The sequence below is a fragment of the Nelumbo nucifera genome, chromosome 2, assembly GCF_055504915.1.
Source record: "Nelumbo nucifera cultivar China Antique chromosome 2, China Antique-T2T, whole genome shotgun sequence".
NCBI lineage: Eukaryota > Viridiplantae > Streptophyta > Magnoliopsida > Proteales > Nelumbonaceae > Nelumbo > Nelumbo nucifera.
In genome coordinates, this window is record NC_142650.1 from 24333641 (window position 1) to 24355151 (window position 21511).

Genomic DNA, 21511 nt, shown 5'->3' on the forward strand with positions numbered 1-21511 from the left:
CTAGAGTAATTTAATGTTTTTCAAGAAGCTTTCATTGAATGAGAAAATGGCAATGGGTATTAAACAAGCTCTTCATGGGTTGAATAAGCCCGAAAATCAAGAATTAATGTAAATCTTTGAACTGTACGTTTGGGTCCGGATCCCTTATGCTATTTCCTTCCTTTTTTTTTTTTTTTATCATATCCACCTAGTCTTAGTTTCAGTCTGTGACAGGTGAAATTGCACCCAGGCTGGAGATAAATTGGATTCAACATCTTTTAATTTTTGTTGTTTTTTTATGCATGTATATATCTACATGCATGCATTTATAGTGATGGATCTATTAATGGATGATTCATTAATAGATATAGAGTTAAAAGATATAGAAAACAAAAATGATATTGAATACACATGCATAAAAAATGCACCCAGGCTGCATTTCTTAGGTTTTTTTATAATAAAAATAAGGGTTCGACTATGATACCGGAGATATATTAGATGGAAAAACCTACAGCAAATCAACCAGTATCATAAAAGAGGTGACCAATCAAGTACGATTCATAAAAAATCATGGGGGTGTTGATTGGTAATATATTAAGCTTTTAATATGTAATATTAGTTACGAAAAAATTTATATCTGAACCATATGTGCTCTATATTTGTATAACTTCTCTAAGTTCTAATATCTAATAGCATAGCTAAGATTTCGTAAACATCAACCACTAATATTAAATCCACATATTAATCGATAATTTTTATTGATCTATATTTTACAAAGTATTCGTTCACATTTTACAATGTTTGTTTACTATTTGTTGCAAGGTGCATCGGATGCACGATAGATTTTGCCAAGCTATGAACATAATGAGACTCCAACCCTGGAATCCCAATTAGAGAAATCATTTTACTTTCATTATATCATAAAATTCATATCCATCATTAATGAGACTGACTGAATGGCTACTGATAGTGATAGACACTGGAAAGTCCGGGCCTTGACCATCTATCTTACTATGAATGGGCCTTTATGGGCTCAGAATTAAGAATTTCATCATGAGATTTGTTCATTTGCTGCACTTGCAGAGCTGAGATACACATGCATCCATGAAACAGCCCAATTTACAGTTGCGTGAGCCTTCATAACTGTTTTAACTGATTCCCATATTAACAAAACCAACCCTCTTAGGGCGATTACCCATTTTAGCCAACTTCCCTCCCTCCTCTGTTGTAGCAAAATCGAGGACACTATTGTCATTTTCGTTCCTCCTCCTCCTCCTCCTCCTCTGTCCCATACGTCCCAAGTCCCAACAAAAAGCATAACGTTGACCAGATAAACAACATTCCACGTCACATCAAATATACACCACTACACTTTTCCTCGCGAAGAATTGGAAATAGGAAGACCGATCCCTCTTACCCACGGGACACTACAGCCGTGCATCGGGAACATCTCCCAATGCATGAAGACACACAATTACAGGAGGAGATGCTCCCGATGTGCGGCTGCGATGTCTTGTGGGTAGGAGTGGGTATGGTTCTCGTGGGCAGGAGATCCTTAATGTGTATCCACTGCGCAGCTATGTCTCTAGCGATATTAACAGCGTCTGAGGACATTCCCAAGATGCCTCTCCTCGTAAATCCCACGCTATACATCCCGTTCTCTCCTCTCCAACCGTTGGGGAATGGCGTTTTCGGCATCCCTTCTTCCGTGAAGAAATCGCAACTCTGTCAAACAACAAATCAACAGAAAACCGATCAGACCCAACTCAGTCTTGCTTTCATTCTGATTTGCAGATACACTCACGTAACCGTCTTCTAAGTTCTAAACTAACCTTGTATATTCAAATTTCTAAAGAGATCCTCCTCAAAAAACCCAAAAGTTTCAAAAGAACAAAAAAAAAACTTTTCCAGGTGAAAACTACAAACCCAACCCGTATTATTTGTTTCATCTTTTGTAACAACATAGAAGGGAAAGGAAAAAGAAGCCTTTTGATATTCAAATAAATCTCCATGGAAGAATCTCACAGTAACCAAAACTCCATGATAGCAACACATCAAAGACCAAAGATTACTGGTTCTGGGTACAAACTGCAAACCCATTTTGCCATTTTTTTATTCCTGTGAAAGAGAAAAGAGACACTTTGTAGCTAGCACTTCCAGTGAAATACCGAGAAAATCCCAATACAAATGTTTTTAGATATGATGATACAAACGAGGTTTTGCAAAGAAAGTTGCCTCAACGTCCAAAATCTTTCATGAAAGTAACTCAACAGAACAGCCTAAGAAATTTCTGTTTGTAGGACAAACGTCACGAAACCCAGTAAAAGGATCCGGAGAATCCATTTGATTTTTTCTGGAAGATAGGAAAGAGACGCTTTGCTAGTCTTGGCCGTGTGTGTCTGTAGGTGTGAAAGCGATAGAAGAGTGATAATAGGATTTGCAGAAAGAAAAAATAACAGAAATGGTGAAGCCAGCCATTCTAACCTTGAGCCAACAAGGGACATTGCTCTTGTAACCAGTTGCTAGGATTATAGCATCGAACTCCTTCTCTTGTCCATCAACGAACCTGGCTCCTGTTCTCGTTATCTCTCTCACACCCTCCATCACCTGCAGTACAAAAAAAAAAAAAAAAAATCAGACACACCGAGCACATACTCGTTTAGATAAAGCTAGACGAATATAAACATGAAACTTGACGTCACCCCATTTAAGATTTCAGTCGGTTTACCTTGATTTTGCCTGCTTTAATCTGTGATAAAGCTCCGACGTCAAGTACTGGAGTTTTCCCGGTCGCGTTCTTCAGCTCTATTGGACCGGTTTTGGGTCGGCGTAGGCCTAACCGGTCAGTATTGCCTATGATGACGTTTGCTGCTAGTAGTAGAATCTTGTCTACTAGTCTTAAAGGAAGCCATTTCAGAAGACCCATGGCGACTCCAAACGTTGACAGTCCAAGCATCTCTCTGGGTAAGACATGTACCTGAACCGACAAGGTTTGAAATAAGAACAGATAGACCCAGATGAAGACCAAGTTTTAAACAAGAACAGTTCCGGTTTTGTTAATACTATTAAGCTAACAGGTTTGAAATATGAGAGATTGATAGGATTGAGTAAACTTACTGTGCTTCTGACTACCATATGAGGGATTGCATTGTGACTAACGAGATCTAGGCTAACTTCCATGCCGGAATTGCCACACCCAACAACCAGAACTTTCTGGTTTTGAAAGTCTGCACCGGATTTGTAAACGCTTGAATGCATAACGGGGCCGTGAAACTTGTCAATCCCTGAAATTTCAGGAATTACAGGCTCAGCGTTTTCTCCGGTGGCGACAATGAGCCACCGGGAGAAGTACTCGGTGTCCTGGGTTCGGACCCTCCAGAGGCCACATGCCCTGTCGAACTCAGCCGTCTTAACTGTCTGCTGGAACCTGGGTTTGATGGAAAACTTGGTAGCATAAGACTGAATGTAAGAGATGAACTGTTGCCTAGATGGGTACTCGGGGAACTCCTCGGGGAAACCCAATAAAGGGAGCTCACAAAACTGTTTGGGGAGATGAAGCATCATTCGGTCGTAGGTCCTATACTGCCAAAGAGAAGCTATGCAGTCGGTTTTCTCCAGCAGGATACAAGGGACGCCGTGCTGAGATAAGCAAGCAGCGACAGCCAGACCGGAAGGGCCTGCACCGACGATGATGGGTCCGAGTACGCAAACACATTTGAGCTGTCCGTCGTCTTCCTTGCAAGAACCCATCAAGATTCAAGAACCACTCTGGCAAGCTCTGTTTTCCCCTGTTTTCGTGCAACTTTTTACGTTTTGGCCAACTTTGTATTGGGTATGCAAGGGAGGGAGTTGTGGATTTAAAACGGGAGGATGTGTTGAAGATAGAGAAGGGTGCCAGTGGTCGACGGGAGATGGATCAATGGAGTAACGGAACTTGGTCCATTTCTGAGAAAACAGAGAGGGAGAGCATTTATAAAGAAAGATGGCCGGAGTGAGAGAGAGGTTAGGGAATAGGGAGGCGTGAAGGTTTAAGAAAGGGATTTAGTAGGCTTCTCCTTAGCTTGTTCAGAATTCAGACAGAGTGAATGGGTGGACATGGGCAAAGAGCGACTCCTGGTATTTATGTAGAAAGGCTGCGGCCTGTGGGATTTATTTATCAGAATATAAGAGAAGATGAATAAAAAAAGGGAAAGGGAAAGGGGCTAGAGTTAAGCGAGTTAAGAGTTAAGACTCTTTTCTCGGCAATATCTCGTTGTGGATGTTGTACTGTTACGGTGACAAGTGAAGGCAGGAGGCACTAGAAATCATGGGTTGGGGAGTGCAAAATCACAGCCGGGGGCGTATGACACGTAAAGTATTGCATTTGCATGACAGGACATAGGAGACAGACGGACCATTGTCGATACTGGATAGACTCATAACCCACCCCCAAACAAATACAAACACAAACAAGCTTGATGATGATGATAATACACGATGAGACTTCTTCCCCCTCCCCCCACAAAGGAATTCTGGGGTCTTATACAAATCCTCCCGTTGGAGACCAAATATCATCAATCATTATTCATTCCCTTCCCTCCGTTTTTTGTTGCCTGTAACCGACATCGGCATTTGTTTCATTGTTTGCAACTCAAACAAAGGACAGAACAGAAGTTGCATCCAACTAACACTTTTGACACCATTTGCCAGCAGCCCCTCAGTAATCAAATCAAGCTTGTTTCTTCTACTCTCTCTCTCTCATACAAACCGATACGTGGCAATAACTTGGCGGTCCACAGTCCACAGATACCTGGAACCAACGGAGAGCTTGATGGTGAAGTACCCATTGATCATCGATGGTTAAAAAAAAAAGCAAGATTGGGTGATTTAGAGAGAGACCCAGGTGACAAAATCTAACTTTTGGGAATAATTTGTCAGCTTCATGTTTGATAATAAAGTAATAAACCACCTTAAGCTTTACTTCATGAATTAACAGTCACCAGAGTAATTCAATTGAATTGGCAATTGATAATTGATATCGAAACTCGGGAAAGTGACACGAGATGGGTTAGTAATAATGTTGAACAGTTAGACTTAGGAGATAACCATAAATAGGAAGTCTCAGGGTTGCATATGGAAGACGAAATGGGTCCCTCTCTCGCGTCACCCGTCGAACAGTGCGCACGCGTTGTCACGCATAGCCAACACTCTATAGCCCACATGCGGGCACTACGCAGCACCCCCCCCCCCCCCGCACTACGTCGTCTCGTCCCGTCTCGTCTAGTCTCTGGTGCGGTCCGGTCGGTCCTGGGAGGACTTCTCAGGGTCTGGTTCTTATTTTGTTCCTCGTTGGGTTGCTGGGTTTGGACCCCGGGACTCTGGGCTTTTTTGGACTGGGGTTTTGAGTTGGAACTCGGAAGGAGTAGTAAATGCCGATTTGCCGTGAGATCTTTGCTGCCCAAGTAAAAGATCTTTTCGTCGCCCGAGGCCCAGAATACGTGACAACAATCACTCACGAGATTTTTGTATTTTACGATTCTACCCCCGTATCAGCTCTGCGTGTCTGATATATACACGTATATCCAATCCATCACTGTGGATGAGAGAGAAAGGGGTGTACGGATAGCTTCCGCACTGTCAACGTAAGGGAGAGGAGAGAGAGAGAGAGAGAGAGAGGGAGAGGGAGGGAGGAGGACAGAAAAGAGTCAGGGTTGACGTCACGGTGCACCGACCGGACGGGAGGATGAGGTCACGTGACCTCAGCCACCGTCACCCCTGCCAGTCACGTGTCACTGACACGATTTAGTAGCCAATCGAATCTCGATATGCATACCATTCGCCCTATTGGGTGAGGTTGGGGAGGGGAGTACGTACGGGGTGGAAGGGTTAGCATTTAGCCATTCTGCAACCCGATGTAGGGCCCACGCTTCGGAGAATGACCAAAACGACCTCGACGACCACCGACGTTGTAAACGGTGTATCGTATTGATCGCCTGGTTTGATGGTGGGGGTATTTTGGTCATAGATCCCTGTGAATAGGTTGCCAGGTGTCCTTCGGCGGTGAGTCAGGACTTTTGGTCTACCTTGCAGCCCTAGTCCTGGGTCTATAATCCTAATTCCTAACTCCGTCAGAGCGTGGGTGCGAGTTTTAGCCAATTATGGAAATGGGCGGGAGTTTTAGCCTTTTAGGGCACGTAATGGGATTTTTTTGGAGCCCTAAATTCCCAAGTGAATCTCAGTCAGTTGACTTGCGTGGGTGGTTGTTTGACTTAACATGTTTTCGTTCATTCCGTCGAATTTATTAAAGAGAAGATGTAGTAGGGAGCTCTAGCCTCTAGGCTCTATGGCCCGGACGGAATCCCCAATTCCAATTCTTCATTTCTCCATTTAAGTTTCCATCAAATCGATGGATTTGGTTAATTAAATACTACGAATGCCGTCATTTCAAAATCTTGCTTTTTTGTTTATTTTTTGAAAACAATGACATCATGCGGTGGATTGATGTGATGGCGGATTTAATTGTGACATGCATTCAGCATTGAGGTCCTGACCCACGATCTTTTGACACGTGGTAGCTGAGGTGGCATTGCTAATAAATGGTTTAGGTTTTTATTGTGGGAGTTGACCCAATGGTCTATATCAAGTTTCACTTTAATTAGATAACAGAATAATTTGAGTCTATTTCAAGAAAATTCAATGATTGTGGGTAGTAGTTTTTTTTTTTTTTTTTTTCCAATATTAGAGGAGTGGGATGAATGGCAAAAAAGAGAATTTGAATGTTTTGTGTGAAATTGGCCAATCAGGACTTGCCATGTCATCTCTCTAGGTTATGAAAAATGAAGGGTTGAACTCCAATTTTCACATAATCACATGTAAAGAAATTTAAGTGAGTGTTTAGTATCAGAATCATTTCTCCAAGTTGCTTCCGCCATGGTAGTCTCTCTCACTTTTTTTTTTTTTTATTGTTTGGTTGAGTGTTTCCAAGCAATTAAAAAATATCGAATGTCTCCAATTATGTGAGAACAACTTTTGGAAAAAGAAAAAAAAACTTCATTTTGAAATAATTATCACATCTACTTCTAATGTGATTATCTTTAACTCATTCTTAGATAAAAATGCTGAATTACATAACATAGAATTAATGTAATTACCCGGCCGGTCTAGTCGTCCAGACCCTGAGAACCATTTCACTGAGTAAGCCACCCTGGTCTAGTCGTCTAAAGAGGGCTGTATATATCCAAGAAAATGGTGCAGTTACATTACATAGAATTGCCCAATTACTAGTTAGTACATGTTTGTTTAATTTCGCTTGTCTTATGAGGGAAGTACTACATATGTGCTTTGTATTGCGTACTTAGAATAGTCATTTCTAGTCAAATGGTTCAGAGGATCCAGGCTCTCAAAGAGTATCCTTTCACATGCAAATATACAAGCCCAATTTGGATTTTTCCAAGAGAGGTTGGTATCTTTGCTTGACATCTATTGGGTATCTCAGGCTAAGATTGACTCATTCTAGAAGAAAAATACAAAGAGAAGACAACAAAGAAACATAAGAAATACCCAAATCAATCTTTTATCTCATAGTTCTTATCCAACCTTTTTTTTTGTTTCTTATATATAGTTCCTTGGTTTTCGTTTTAGTTGGTCAAGATGGTTTTCATTTTTCAATGCTAGCTATCTCATCTATCAGAACTAGATTTTACAAAGGCATTTTTTGGAGTAACTTCTTCAAAGAATTTCTTTCAAATACCTCTACAAGCAAGCTGCATGCATTAAACAATATTGATCTTCTTCTTCTTCTTCTTTTTCTTTACGGGACTATGCATGATCCCGCGGGGTAGCCCGTCCCCTATATCCATGACCCCCCAACCCTAATGCCAATGGGATTGATTTTAAGTCTTCACTATAACTAATTAAAGAACTTAATTGCCAACAAACCAGCATCTGTTGGTTGTTGTTGTTGTTATTGAGAGGGAGGCCCACCATGTCATTGAAAAAGATCTTGGGGGTATCAATGATCATTGTTTTTGTCAGGATGAAAAATATGCTTTTTTTTGTTTGAAGTATTCTATGATTCATCATGAAGAAAATATTCTTCTACCTCCCCTATCTTAAGATTCTGGTGACAACCACAAGTGGGTGGTGGGATCTTGATATTCCTTGTTAGTTGGCAATCGAGCTCAACACCTGTAATTGCAATCCCCGGCCAATTCCCCATGTCTCCTCCGTCCAATCTTGTCATGTCTGTTTTCAGCTCATCTTCTCCATGGACCCATTCTTTCTCTCTCTCTTTTTGCGACAATATAATCCCTTATTTCACTTCACTTCACCATGGTGTTCATTAGCCAAAGAAAGAAGAAGAGAAATAAGTGTAGGATTTCAAATCTTTCTAATGGAAAGTGATGGAGAAATAAGCTTTTCTTTGCTCAGCAAGTTTAGGACTGTGAGTGGTGGGTGGAATGGAGAGGCAGCAGATCACAGATGGCTGTTCACCAAGCACTTTCTCATATTTGTCAGCTGGCACGTGAAATATTATTGTACGTGCCTCTCAGCCTAGCCAGTACTTTGTAATATTAATAGTTTGTACTTTAATTAGTCTTATTCATTTTGCCCTTTCCTTTAATAAAGGGATGACAGGAGAGTGTGTGAAGAGAAACAACAAATCATGAAATTATTGTGAAGAGATGATATTAAAATAGTCAAAAGATAATGATAAGAGCTACCATGGTTTGATGTATATATATATAAATGGCTGGCACCCAAATGCAATGTGACCCCCAGCATTCATGCAAGCAAACAGCCTTAATTACTTGGCTTCTTCCTCTAATGTTTTCATGATCCCTTTCACCCAGTTTCTTTGGAAGTGAGATATGTTTCATGAACATTGTCACCATTCTTCACTCACCCACTAGCGCATCTCTCTCTCTGTTGAGATACAAATAAAGGAAATATATGGGTACAAAAAAAGGCCACGCCAGTCTTTAAAGAATGTAACTAACAACCAACCACTAGAATAAGCTAATTAATAAATTGGACAAGTTGAAAGGCGGGTATAACAAAATTATAACAGCAGTATATAAATAAGGAAAAGAAGCTAGGAGGGGATTATCGATATGGGAATACAATCTCTTTCTTTCTCTCTCTCTCTCTCTCATTTAGGAGGTAGGCTCCCTCGAAAGAGTCCCTGAGTTAGGCAATCCCTAACAAGTTGGTATCAGAGCCAAGATGCCAAGCACAAGGTCATCCGCAATGGAGAACAGAGTCGACAACATGGAAGGACAAATGCAAAAAATATCGGTTGACGTCAAAGAAATCAAAGAAAGCTTCGCATCCTTGCTTGAACGACTGGCACAGGCACCACCTGCGCCGAATCAGGAAGAACGCAGTGACACCAGTCATCGAAGCGGATCAAGAACAACAAGAATTGAGTTTCCCATCTTCGCAGGGGGAGATCCCACATCCTGGCTTCAGCGAACAGAAAGATACTTCGATTACCACGGCACACAGGGACCTGATTGTGTCCCATTAGCTTCTACACACCTGGGAGGAGAGGCGATCGTCTAGTACCAGTGGTACCGGCGACGACACCCAAGAGCCACATGGGCAGACTTCACCGACGCCTTAACCATGCAATTTGGAGTCTCAGCCTTTGAGAACTATGATGAAAGCCTCGCTAAGCTACGACAGACTGACTCCGTCCAAGATTAGCTATGTGCGTGCAAGGCTAGCCAGAAAACACGCTTGTCGGCGGTTTTGTTGGTGGACTCAGGGAAGAATTGCGGCTGGAGGTAAAAGCCATGCAACCCACCATCGTTCTTGAAGCAACAGCATTAGCTCGACTACATGAAGACAAACTGAATCGGGCAAGAAGGATTAATCAACCTCTGGGAGCTGCGATCATACCAGGTATACCGAACCCAGAACCAGGTATCTTGGGTAAACCAGAGCCCATATCAGGAGTAGGAATCACAGGCAAGGATGCCAACTCTGGTTCAGGCCCTGACTCAGCCAAGAGGTTAACCTGGGCTAAGATGCAAGCCTGATGGGAAAAGGGCCTTTGTTATGCATGTGGAGACAAATTCGGGCTAGGCCATCGCTGTAAGATCCCTCAAGTTTTCTTCTTTCAACCTGAAACCGAATATGTCGAGCAATCAACAGACATTGAAAAGCCAATGGACAACCAAGAATGGGGGCAATGGACAAAGGAATACCCGGAAGTATCCCTGTAAGCCTTGACAGGTCTTGCTTCTTCTCAAACTATGAGAGTAACCGGACTGGTACAAGGGCGCCATGTGTCAGTTCTGATAGATAGTGGCAGCACTCTCTATTTCATTACCTAAACATTGGTCAGACAACTAGAGATTCCGGTCCAACCATGTACAACCTTCCGGGTGCACGTAGCTAATGGGAGCAACCTGGTGTGCGACAGTATGTGCACAGAATTAAAGTTGAAGATATAAGGACATGAGTTCGAGGTAGATCTGCACCCCCTGGAAATGAGTGGAGCAGATGTAGTTTTCGGAGTCCAATGGTTAAGGCAACTAGGGCCCGTGATATGTGATTGGGCACGTCTCACCATGGATTTTCAAGTGGGCAACTCACAAGTGCATATTCAAGGGCAGCTGTCCAAGGGTCTAGGACCTATTAGCCTCGCCTCCTTAAGGAAATAGGCAGTAGACCCAACCCACATCGTTTTAATGTAGATAGACTCCCACGGGAATGACCCCATTCTAGCCCAAGGAAGAAGATCCGAAGAAGGCCGCACACAACTACAACAACTACTTCAGAAGTTCTCAGTGATCTTCCAAGAACCTAAGGAACAGATTTCTAGTGGATACGCAAAGGGAATCACATCGAACCAGAGGCATTGGTGGTATGGTTAGGTCTCCCAATTGAGGATGCAACTTGGGAATCTTACTTGGATTTACAAAATAGATTTCCACATCTTAACCTTGAGGGCAAGGTCGCTTTCAAGGGAGGAAGGACTGTTGAGACACAAATAAAGGGAATACAAGTGTACAAGTAAAGGCCACGCCAACCTTTAAAGAATGTAATTAACAGCCAACCAATAGAACAAACGAACTAACAAACTAGACAAGTGGAGAGGTGAGTATAACAGAATTGTAACAACAGTATATAAATAAGGAAAGGAAGTTAGGAAGGAATTATCGATTTGGGAATACAATCTCTCTTTCTCTCTCTCATTTAGGAGGCAAGCTCCCTCGAAAGAATCCCTGAGTTAGACAGTCCGTAACACACTCCCTCTCTCTGCAGGGCAACTAATTAATGTGAGAAACCCATTAAACTACTCTTGCCATCAAAATTAAAGCAAGCTATCACATGGAGGACTCCTGCAGGATTATTTTCTCTCTTTTGGTAAGAGTAATTTGGTTAAGCAAATATGTCCCCATTTATTATACAAGATTGTTGGATAGTGATATTTGGGCACACCATTATGAAGGGTTATCTTTTTTCTTTTTCTTCAAAAGACAAAAGTATCATTTTCTATTAAATTTTGTTATTATATGTAGGCTTTTGTTACAGCATTTCATATGATATCTCAAAATGCCCCTAAAGTCAATTAATTATATTTGAAATAATTATCACATCCACTTCTAATGTGATTATCTTTAACTCATTCTTAGATAAAGATTACAAGTTTAATTATACAATTTGATAGCTAGCTAGCTGGGATATATCTAATTTCGACTCAAACTAGGCCCTCCACAGTTTCACACACCATCCCTTTCGTGCTCCTTCTTGGTTAATTATGTAGCTATCTTATATAAAGCTTTTTCTTCACAAGCTCTTGCTACTATGTGTCATATGGACAACACACACTCTTGAAGAACAAGGTAATCCATTGGATGGCATATTTCAATCCCTTCCCTATGAGAAACCCAATACTAAAGACAATTAATTAAGGGATTTTTGGGTTCTCAATCATTGTTGAATCTATATTTCCATCTTAGTAAAGTCATATTGTGTATATTCTTTCTTAGCTGAACCTGTTGGTATGTCAATGGCTAATGGCTAAGGATGTCAGTGGGTCAGGTTGAGTGGCAAAAACTACTTCGGTTGGGTCGAGTTTGGGTCAGTCTTAATTGTGTTATGGATTTGACAAATCATATTTTAAAAATTAAGTTTGTGTATTGGTGCATCTAAGGACATCTAGGTACACTAATATGATATGGGGCACATCATATTGATATTTTAATCCTTGGGGGTAGTATTTACAGAATAGAGTGGGGCTTTGGTTTGAGTTTAACTAGATCCATGCCAAGTTCGAATTCAGATTTACTTCTCACAGAGCAGGCCTCACACCAACCTCACAGCATTTTCAGCTGTGCATTGAGAACATCTCTCATATTTAATTTTCTAATTCTTGAAAATATGTTTCCAATGCAGGACTGCAATGTGCTGTGAGATTGGTGTGAGGTGCACTCTATGAGGAGCAAATCTGATTTTGTCAAATTCGACCAGTTTAGTGTTTACATCCTTAGCATGGCACTCATTTATCTCATCATCATTTCTGAAGTGAGATTGGATCTACTAGGTGCACCCTTACTAGCACACCGGGTAAGCACTCAATAATTATTCTCATAGCTCTCTCAGAAATTTGCTTTGAATCATTTCAAGGGTAGCCCAGGGGAATTATTCGAAGATATTCCTTCAAGGTTCTCCTTTGTTCTACTACTACTCATTTCATAACGATTCAAGTATCTTTTTATAATTTTCTTGATTACCAAATCAGCCCCCCACAACTTCCCACAGCACATCCCTACCGTGTATTGGGAACATCTCCCGATGATAATCCCAGGAATGATGATGCCATCATCAGGAGATGTTCTCAATACACGGCAGGGATGTGCTACGGGACGTTATGAGGGGCAATCTTGTGGGGGCTGATTTGAACTCGAACGAATGGGGATCATTATTTGATGCAATGGTAAAATCTCGAGCAAACAAGAGTGAAAACCAAGGGTTTGAGTCTGAAAGTGATTGACTTTGTCCGAATAAAAAGAAGCAAAAGATTTAATCTGTATCCAAACAACCCTTATAAGATCTTGTATAGCCAGAACCAGCATTGGATAATTTTGGAATAAGGAATATCCTGAGGTTTATCTACTTTCCATGTTCATTTCTTTTTGATCAACACATAGAATTATAAATAGACATTCCTAATCCCAACTTATCCTCTCTAAAAAAATCAAGTTGGGTTAATTTAGGGGTGTCAATGGAGCAGTTTTGGGTTGGACTCCGTCCAAATCAAAATCCATTTGGATGGATTGGACGAACCAATAAGACATATTGAATTTGGACGGATTGGACAAACCAATATGACATATTGGATTGGACCTGGTCTGTCTATAATGAATTTATATTAGGTTGAGTCAATATCTGATCCATTGATAGACGATAAAAACATAGGTGTCAATGGACCAGGTTTGAGTTGAAACAAATCTAAATTAACAGGAATTTGAACAGATTGGACAGTCTTTGGACCGGTTCAAAATATTCATTGGACTAGATTGAACCAGGTCCATTTTGTAATGGACTCGCATTGGACTGGACCGGATTAGACCAAATCCGTCCAATTGACACCCCTAGGTTAATTGGGTTTCGATTTGGCCCATGCCTAGTTGTATATTTAAGGCTCATACACATTTACCTTCATATACTAATAAATATATAAGAGCATAAACTAATATAAGATATTTGGGTTTAACTATTTTGACCTGTACAGAATCCACGGCAAGCATCTGCTCCATATAATATAGATTTTGTTTACATTTCATAAATCTGTTTGCATGGCAATACAATTTTGTTTTTCTTGCCTTCTATAAGCTCAGTTTGGAAAGAGTACAAATACAAATATGTACAATACAAAATGAAAAGTTTTGCGCTCTACATATTTGTATTTGTACTCCTTCCAAACTAAGCCATAAGAAAAATTTGATAGTGAAATACACTCAAAAATTGGACGGACTAAAGTGTAATATAAAATATGCTGATGGTAGCTTCAAAGAGAGTGAGTGCTATGTAGCTTTTCCAAGTTAGGCAGGCTTGGATTTGAGCATTTCTTATATTGTGAAGGGGCCCATCCTGAGGCCCCGGATCCAATGCAGTAGAAATTGGTCAAATTAGCTATCAGATACATGGAGGCCTTAAATCACAAAAGGACAAGACATGACAACTCCAAAACCCCATATATTCTCACAAAAATAAATTCACATTTGTTATTTGTTTACAGTGCAAAACTGAATTGGGGAAAAATTTTGCGTCCAGTTTAACTTTACATATGGTTAAGGTTTGCACTTTTATTTGATATGAGACAAAGTCAAATTTGAAGCAAAAACAATCAGTTGCGTTTAGCAGATTTGCACTCTCATACATTTGCATCAGTGCAAATTTCATTCAGCATATTTGTACTCTCATTTATTTGCACTGCACTTTTTGAATCAAGACTCCTTACCCACATAATATGCCATCAAGTCAAGTCACTAACTATTCTTTAAGCCTTTAAACTTACCCCAAGTTGAAGGCAGCCCTTGTTTATATATGTGCCAAGTTGTTGATTTTTCATCATCATCATCATCATCACGTAAGAAATGAACTCTTAAATAATTTCTTGTTACTTCAAACCATGTCCTCTTTGATTTGTCATTGGCCCTTCTAACCCCTTCAGCTTTAACAGATTGTTTCTTTTTATGGATGCTGTAGATGGTTTTTATATGAACGTGATCAAATTATCTTAATCGACTTCAAATTGTTTGTTTAATTAAAAATTAAATTACCTACTGGCTATTATTGAAAAGCCTACCATATCTTTGGCCTTTTCCTAAAAATTGAATTGCATTCTACAATCAAACCGCAAGTATTCGACAAAATAGAACAAGATTGAAGTTTGTGAGCTTGCTATATCCATAAGGAGGGATATTATAAAATAAGAGGAACCAAGTGATGGTGGCTCAGTTGGTAGATTCTTTAGCTAGTTGTAGGAAAGACCTGGAATCAAAGCCAATTGTCATTAGGGTTTAGGGTTTTATGGGTATTGGAGGATGGACTACCCTTTTGTGTGGCCCATGAAAAGAGAGAGAGAAAGACAGAAAGAAATAAGAGGTCTTTTACATTAGGAAAATTTCTCCATACTATTTTCTTTTCTATATGGGACATATCACCATCAAGACTTCAAGTTGCACTATGGGTGCTAATTGTCAGCTATATTAAATCTGGTTTCACTAAAGTTTCCCCCTCATGTGCAGGCCCCATTAAATCGTCATCCTATTTGAGATGCTATTCATCATCATCATCATCATCATCATATAAGCCTTGTCCCAACCACATGGGGTCAGTTACACGAATCCTTTTTCGCCATTCAATTTTTTAGTGCCACATTTAATCATTCCTATTACTTCCACCCAAGTTCTTTTCAGTCTGTCCCTCTTCTAGTCTCTTCAACTTGTAACAAATCATTTTTTCTAGCAGGTGCATATGAGATGTTATTGTCACCGGGAATTTAACTTGGTTTTTGGCCAACAGAAAAAACAAAAGGGAAATTGAGAGACACCTGAAAGCCTCAAAGATAAACCCAACACAATCTCTCTATCCTCTTAGTTCCTTTTTCCCTCAAAGATAAACCCATTGGTCGTTTTCTCCTTCATGAGAATAATAATAGTGAGAATCTGATCATGCTTCCCTTTGTAGCTACATAAGTGCCAAAGAAGAAAGAAGAAACCAACTTTGGTTACCATGGATTTGACATGCATTGCAGTAATGAACACTTCACTAATCCAGATAGAACCTTCCTTATAGATTGCTGTCTTGGTTGCGCAGACCATTCCTTCACATAAGCAAAATATATAGTGGATATATATGTCCACCTTAGCCCCATACCTCTCTGTCTTTCTTCACTTTTGGCCTTTGAATGATAGTTTCATCTTTCCTTTCTCAAGATCTCAACCGGTGGGCTTATTTGTCTAAGCTTATTTTCACTCAGCTGAAGGTTGGGCTTAATATTTTCCAACCCGATCCAACTCACCCTTCTACTAAAAAACCAAGTTCTGTTGCCTGGACCTGTTCAGTTTTTTCTGATCCTAGATAGACTGATCCCAACTTGGAATAATGGTAAAACCTTGGACTGGCAAGCATGAGAACACAGGTTTGAGTTTATGGGCGACCACTTTGTGCCAAAAAAAAAAGAAAAATGTCAAAGGCTAAGACTGTGCTCAGTCTACCCTCCGAAGGCCCAAATAGCTGGGTCCAACATTGGGCAATGACCTTTTTTCATAGACCGATCCTGTTCCAATTTTAATTTGGGTCAGCTGAGATGTACCAAACTGATCCAAACCAATGCATCTGTCCTAACAAACAATGCAATCTCCCCACCCCAAAAGACACACCAATGTGGGGGTGGTATGCAAATCAGGGGGTGGTGGAGTCCAGTGGAGGGGAGCCACCCACACCCCACACCATATCCATGCTTCAAAAATCCACAAAATCTCCATATATATTCCACTTATATTTTGGCCCCATCCATGTTTGTTTGACCCCCCCCTCCCCCCGCCCAATCCATGTTTATTAGCTTTTGGCTCCCCAAGAAAAAAATCAGGGCATCCGCCCCTGATGCAAACATATCACCAAATGGATTGACAATGTACACAATCAAGTTCTTAAATTTTGGAAAATTCAACCATTTTGGACCCTAAATCTGAAATGATTTTGTTTTGAAACTTTGGACGATATTTTTATGAAAATTTGTTATTTTTAAAAATATTTATTAATTTTAATACAGAAGTCTGAAACCCCAAAGTTTCATTTTGAAATGCACCCAAAGCTTTTCATATCTATTCGACTATTTTGAAATATTTCATGAGATTTTGCAAGAATTTAGTAAAAGCATGATCATAATTTATGGATTTAAAGTGGTTTTATTGTTAGAGGTGTAATATATGGGCAATGATCATGTAGGAATGATCATTGTGACTCCATAAGTAAACTCTGTGAGCCCACCAAAATTGAGACACGCTTGGAAGTGTTAGTTTTAAATGCCTTTGGTGCAATTAGTGATGAAGATGGTAGAGATTACACCATTCACTGACTGAATCACACTTAGTTGAAGGATTTCTTCTACAAGATGCTCGGTTTTGTCATATCTAGTTCTCTCTCATTATCACCAAGGAGAGGGAGATGGGGGCTTTTTTTTGCCTTTTAAGAGTTAGGTGGGCCATGGGCCACAAACTTTAATAAAATCTAGGCCCATCATTGACTAATGCTGCATTTGTGGTGTCATGATGCGGTATTCTTCAACATTATTGTTAAAGATTTAACAATCCACTTATCCACTCCACATTCAGTTCTCTGCTTTAATAAAAATGGGTTTATTCCAAATTAGTGATGGTTTCTTTCGTTCTTTCTTTCTAAGATTAAAAGTTGTTGGGGGAATATATATAGCCACGTGGAAAATGGCGCTTTCCACATGGCAGAGACTCTCACATGAGACAGTGCCCTTTCATAAATTTGTACATCAGACTGGAATCCCTATACCCAACTTGCATTCTCATGAACGTCAGTCGATCCAATGGTCAAAAAGTGCTGTTTTAAGTAAGGGGACCCTCATTGGTTCCTGACCCTTTTGGACCGTCAATAAGCTTTCCATTTGTAAGGTTCCAAGGTCCTTGTAGCTCACCCTATCTAAACAGGGACCGTAGGCCCAGCAAAAAAAAAAATCAACATATGGCCTGGTCCCCTATATACTGTTAATGAGGGGCCTCTCACATGAGGGGGAAGTTTTTACCGGTTGATTGGTATCCAATGGAAACATATTCCAATAAAATGTGGGGTATCCGCGTTGAATGGATTCCAATCTGGTGCTTTAAAAGTTTTCCCCTGATGTGAGTTGAGGGCCCCTTATTAAATTGCCACGCATTAACAATAGCACAAACAGCCTTGTACATGTCCTTCTTACTTTATAGGGCCAATGACAATCACATGTCAATAGAGCTGTTGAGAATCAAGGTAACTCAACTTCCTCTTAGCCAAGCCTAAGCTCACTTTTACAGATCAACTGATCAAGCTAGAAGTTGAGCTCCTCATTTTCTTCTTAATTCCTCTGAAGGGTTTATTGACTTGGGCTTTGTAGGATCTGTATTGCATGCAGGCTTGTTTGCTGTTGCTGTTTCCATGATCGAATGGTGGAAGAACTTTGATGAACAGATTGTATAGAGCTATAGCTTATACATTCTCTCAGGCTGTAAAGGCTTAGGTCAAATAAAGTTTAGAAACCCACCAAAAAGAAAAGAGTTCTAGAAGATGCATGCACGTTCATGGCATCAACCTTAGCTGCAGCCTGCAGGGTAGATTTCAACTTAGTAGTCTTATGGCCCAAAGGAGAAAAGGAAGGCATTTTCTTACTTTTATTCGAAGAAGAAACAGATGAATTCAAATCAGTTGATCTTCAGAGGACAGAATCCATGCTGAAATCAATAGCCAATCTGAGCTGATATTTTGGCCCTATTCCCAATATGAAAATCCATTGCACCAGTCAGGTCTAATTGCAACCTTCATATCATCTGTTAGATGTTCCAAAAGGCCCACAACTCCATAGTGATCCTTAAATGAGTCAATGTCTTCAACTTGTAGTTTCCTTTATTAGAAGAATGCTTCAGGAAGGTCATGGGCGGTCTGAATTGATGGGCATATTTGCTTAAATAGAGGGCACCAACAATGGTGGCAGTGGGCCACTAAACTGTATTTTGGGGTTTACAAAGTGAAAGAAGGTATTTGCTTTTGGAGGTCATAGTTAAATGTAGAACTAAAATTAAAGATGGAACTTTGACAAGAGAAGATTGGGGTTGAGACCACACCTCAACGAGAAATCAATTTTACCAGTATCAGGGATAAAAATGCTTATTCGTTTCAGCAGAAATGTGGCTCTTCATTGCTTCTCATTTGCACTGGTTTCCTTTCTTTTAAACTTTTTAATACAAACATCCTTTTCTGTATAACTTTTTTCTCTTCTTGCACTTGAATAGATTAAATAAAATATTTTAACAAAAAGAAGATGCAAAGACACTTAAACAAGAATAAGAGAATTATTCTTCACTGGTGATTACATACTCAAACCATCTTATCTTCCCACAATTATAGAAACAAATATCTCAAATTCTAATTTTCTGCATCCTATGATAATAATCTTCTTTGTAACATACACCCAAAATTATTCCCCCATTGGAGTCAGGGGGTTAGTGTCAATATTTCCTAAAAGGTGTGCTCTAAGTGAAAAAGAAAGACCTAAACTGATAAATATTTTAGAACAAAATATACCAACAGGAAAGGTCAAAGAAATCTCATTCCTTGAAATCATCTTTGTCATCATCAGGAATTGGTCTGTTTCTCCAGAAGACAGCGAGAGCACTCCCGCCAAGCTGTAAAGAAGATGATGACCACAGACACGATGTCAGAAAGGAATTCCTAAACAGATGCCACTGATGAAAAATAAGGAGAAAAAAATCACAAATTAGTTCATTGAGTGTGAGTCCTACCGCCATGCAAACAACACTGACAGCTGAAGGAACAGCAACAAGGGGATTTGTGAAGTGTTTTTGAGCAAGTAAGAATCCCAGGGCAGAACTCTGCATAAATGGACCAATATACAAGTTGAGCATTTTTTATGCATTAACCAAGGTTCAAAATATTGCAACATATAATACCATATCATCTGATACATATCGGTATTTTAATTTTGAACCCACTGAAACGCTACGTAAAGGGGTTTCCTTATGTGCAAACATTAGAGCCCCTCCGAAGATGTTTATCCTTGAAATACTAGACTGAAAAAAATAATGATTATTGCCCCTTTGAATTGTGTGATACACAATTTTTGCATATTGTGTGTTGAGGTGTTAACTAAGCATAGTCTGCATAAGTTGATATATATTCACCTTCTTTTGATAAATGTTCATTTATTGTGATTTATGTTTTCTCCTACCTTCGATGGATGCAGCTCCAAGGTACAGTGAATTCAGACATGCAATTCCAGTTGCCACAAGAATATGCAATCAACAAACAACATCAATGCTAGCCAATATTCAGTTAAATTGGACAATTACTGATGGAGGCCCATCACAAGGCCCATCTCACCCCTAGGGGCGGCAGCTCCTAGGATAAGGATAAGTCTAACTAAGATCCAAGAATTCAAGATAAGCAATGGATCCAAGAATCCAAGATTAGCAAGACTCTTCCAAGATTAACAAGATAAAGCAAGACTCTTCCAAGACTCTTCCAAGATTATCAAGAAAGACTCCAAGAAGCATCAAGATTAGCAAGATAATCCAAGATTCATGCATCTAGGGAGATCGGACGGTGGAGATCAAACCAAGAAGAATTCGATCCTATTAGATTAGATATTTGGATCTATCCTAGTTATTATTTCCTAGTTCTTTTACAATTTCCAAATGTATTACAAATACTGCTATTTTCCCAAAATTATTCATCAATTCATACTTCATATTTTCAGAATTTCTTTAAATTCTCTTCTTCCAATTTTCGCCACCTTTTCTCTCTCCTAGAGAATTCGGTGCTCTTCGCTAGAAGCTAGCGATCGCCCGGTGCTTGCATAGCCAGCCCGGTTTCTCATTGCTTCCACGCTACGTCAGGTGGTATCAGAGCAGGGAATTCGCCCAGTCATGTCCAACCCAGACGGTAGCAGTCGCAACCCACCTTGTGACGGAGATCAGGGGTTTCCAGCTGTTTGGAGAGCAATCGAAGAACAGCGTACAACCACACGTAACATCGAGCAACAGTTGGCAGAGATGGCTGAACAACTGCGAACCTTGTTACGGGAGGTTGCTCCACGGAACTGGGAACATCCACAGCAAATCGAGGGAGACGACCACGACAGACCACCCGTCCATACTGCGCTACGATGACTAGTCCTGGACGATGACAGTGATGATGATCTGGAATTTGGTGGTGCTCCAGTTCTTCCCGGCAACGACAGAAACGGTAGAAATTGGCACAATCAAGGTAATTTCAATCCCCGTAGGAGCAATGATGAATTTAAACTCAAGGTAGATATTCCTACTTGTTAGAGTTAGCCGAATAAGGGTAGATTAGTCAACTCACCTTGGTTAAGTTATGAGCTTATGTGGCAGTCTTATTAGAGGTTCTCTGTCCCATACTTAAGTAGGGGCAGTTTAGTCCTTGTACATTTAATTAGAAGCCTAATCACTATTAAGAGGTCGACTGATAGGGTTTAGCTATCAGGTTCGACAGTTCTTTCATCTTCTTCTTCTTCTTCTCCTTCTCTTTCTTCTTCTCCTTACTGGTTCGGACTACTGTAGCAACAGTAGAAACATGGTATCAGAGCGTGACAACTTCAGTTCGTGCTTCAGTTCTCTCCTTTTGCTTCTCTGGGCTGTCAATGGAGAAAAGTGGTTCGTCCCAGGCCTGAAACATCACAACTCTTCTTTTTTCTGATGCACAGAACCTCCTTTCCTAAGAAAACAACTTCAATAGTGAATGGTTGGCTGAAGCTCTCAAACGAAGGTTG

The 21511-nt window shown here is 40.2% G+C and overlaps 2 protein-coding genes across 6 annotated transcripts in view; both read right to left on the bottom strand.

The window, feature by feature from the left end:
• Nucleotides 1-1003: 1003 nt before the first annotated feature.
• On the bottom strand, nt 1004-4602 carry LOC104595275 (putative indole-3-pyruvate monooxygenase YUCCA4). Of its 2 annotated transcripts, none has more exons than XM_010255945.3 (4): nt 3097-4590; nt 2708-2956; nt 2464-2586; nt 1004-1704 (listed from the first exon to the last, which is right to left on the bottom strand). In XM_010255945.3, the coding sequence occupies exons 1-4, from the start codon at nt 3727-3729 to the stop codon at nt 1393-1395; spliced, it is 1317 nt and encodes a 438-aa protein (XP_010254247.1). In that variant the 5' UTR covers nt 3730-4590; the 3' UTR covers nt 1004-1392. The 2 variants fall into 2 exon arrangements, with proteins under 2 accessions (XP_010254247.1, XP_088754692.1); XM_088898566.1 differs by lacking the exon at nt 1004-1704 and adding an exon at nt 1734-2378 and having other exon boundaries at nt 3097-4602.
• A 14431-nt stretch (nt 4603-19033) lies between these two features.
• LOC104595276 (sodium/pyruvate cotransporter BASS2, chloroplastic-like) overlaps nt 19034-21511 on the bottom strand; it is a 51723-nt gene continuing 49245 nt past the window's right edge. For all 4 annotated transcript variants that reach the window (XM_010255947.3, XM_010255946.3, XM_088897332.1 and 1 more), the window contains exons 12-13: nt 19503-19592; nt 19034-19385 (exon numbers count right to left, since the gene is read on the bottom strand). In XM_010255947.3, coding sequence (XP_010254249.1) covers nt 19308-19385; nt 19503-19592 — 168 coding nt within the window. In that variant the 3' untranslated portion in view covers nt 19034-19307. The remainder of the gene's footprint in view (nt 19386-19502; nt 19593-21511) is intronic.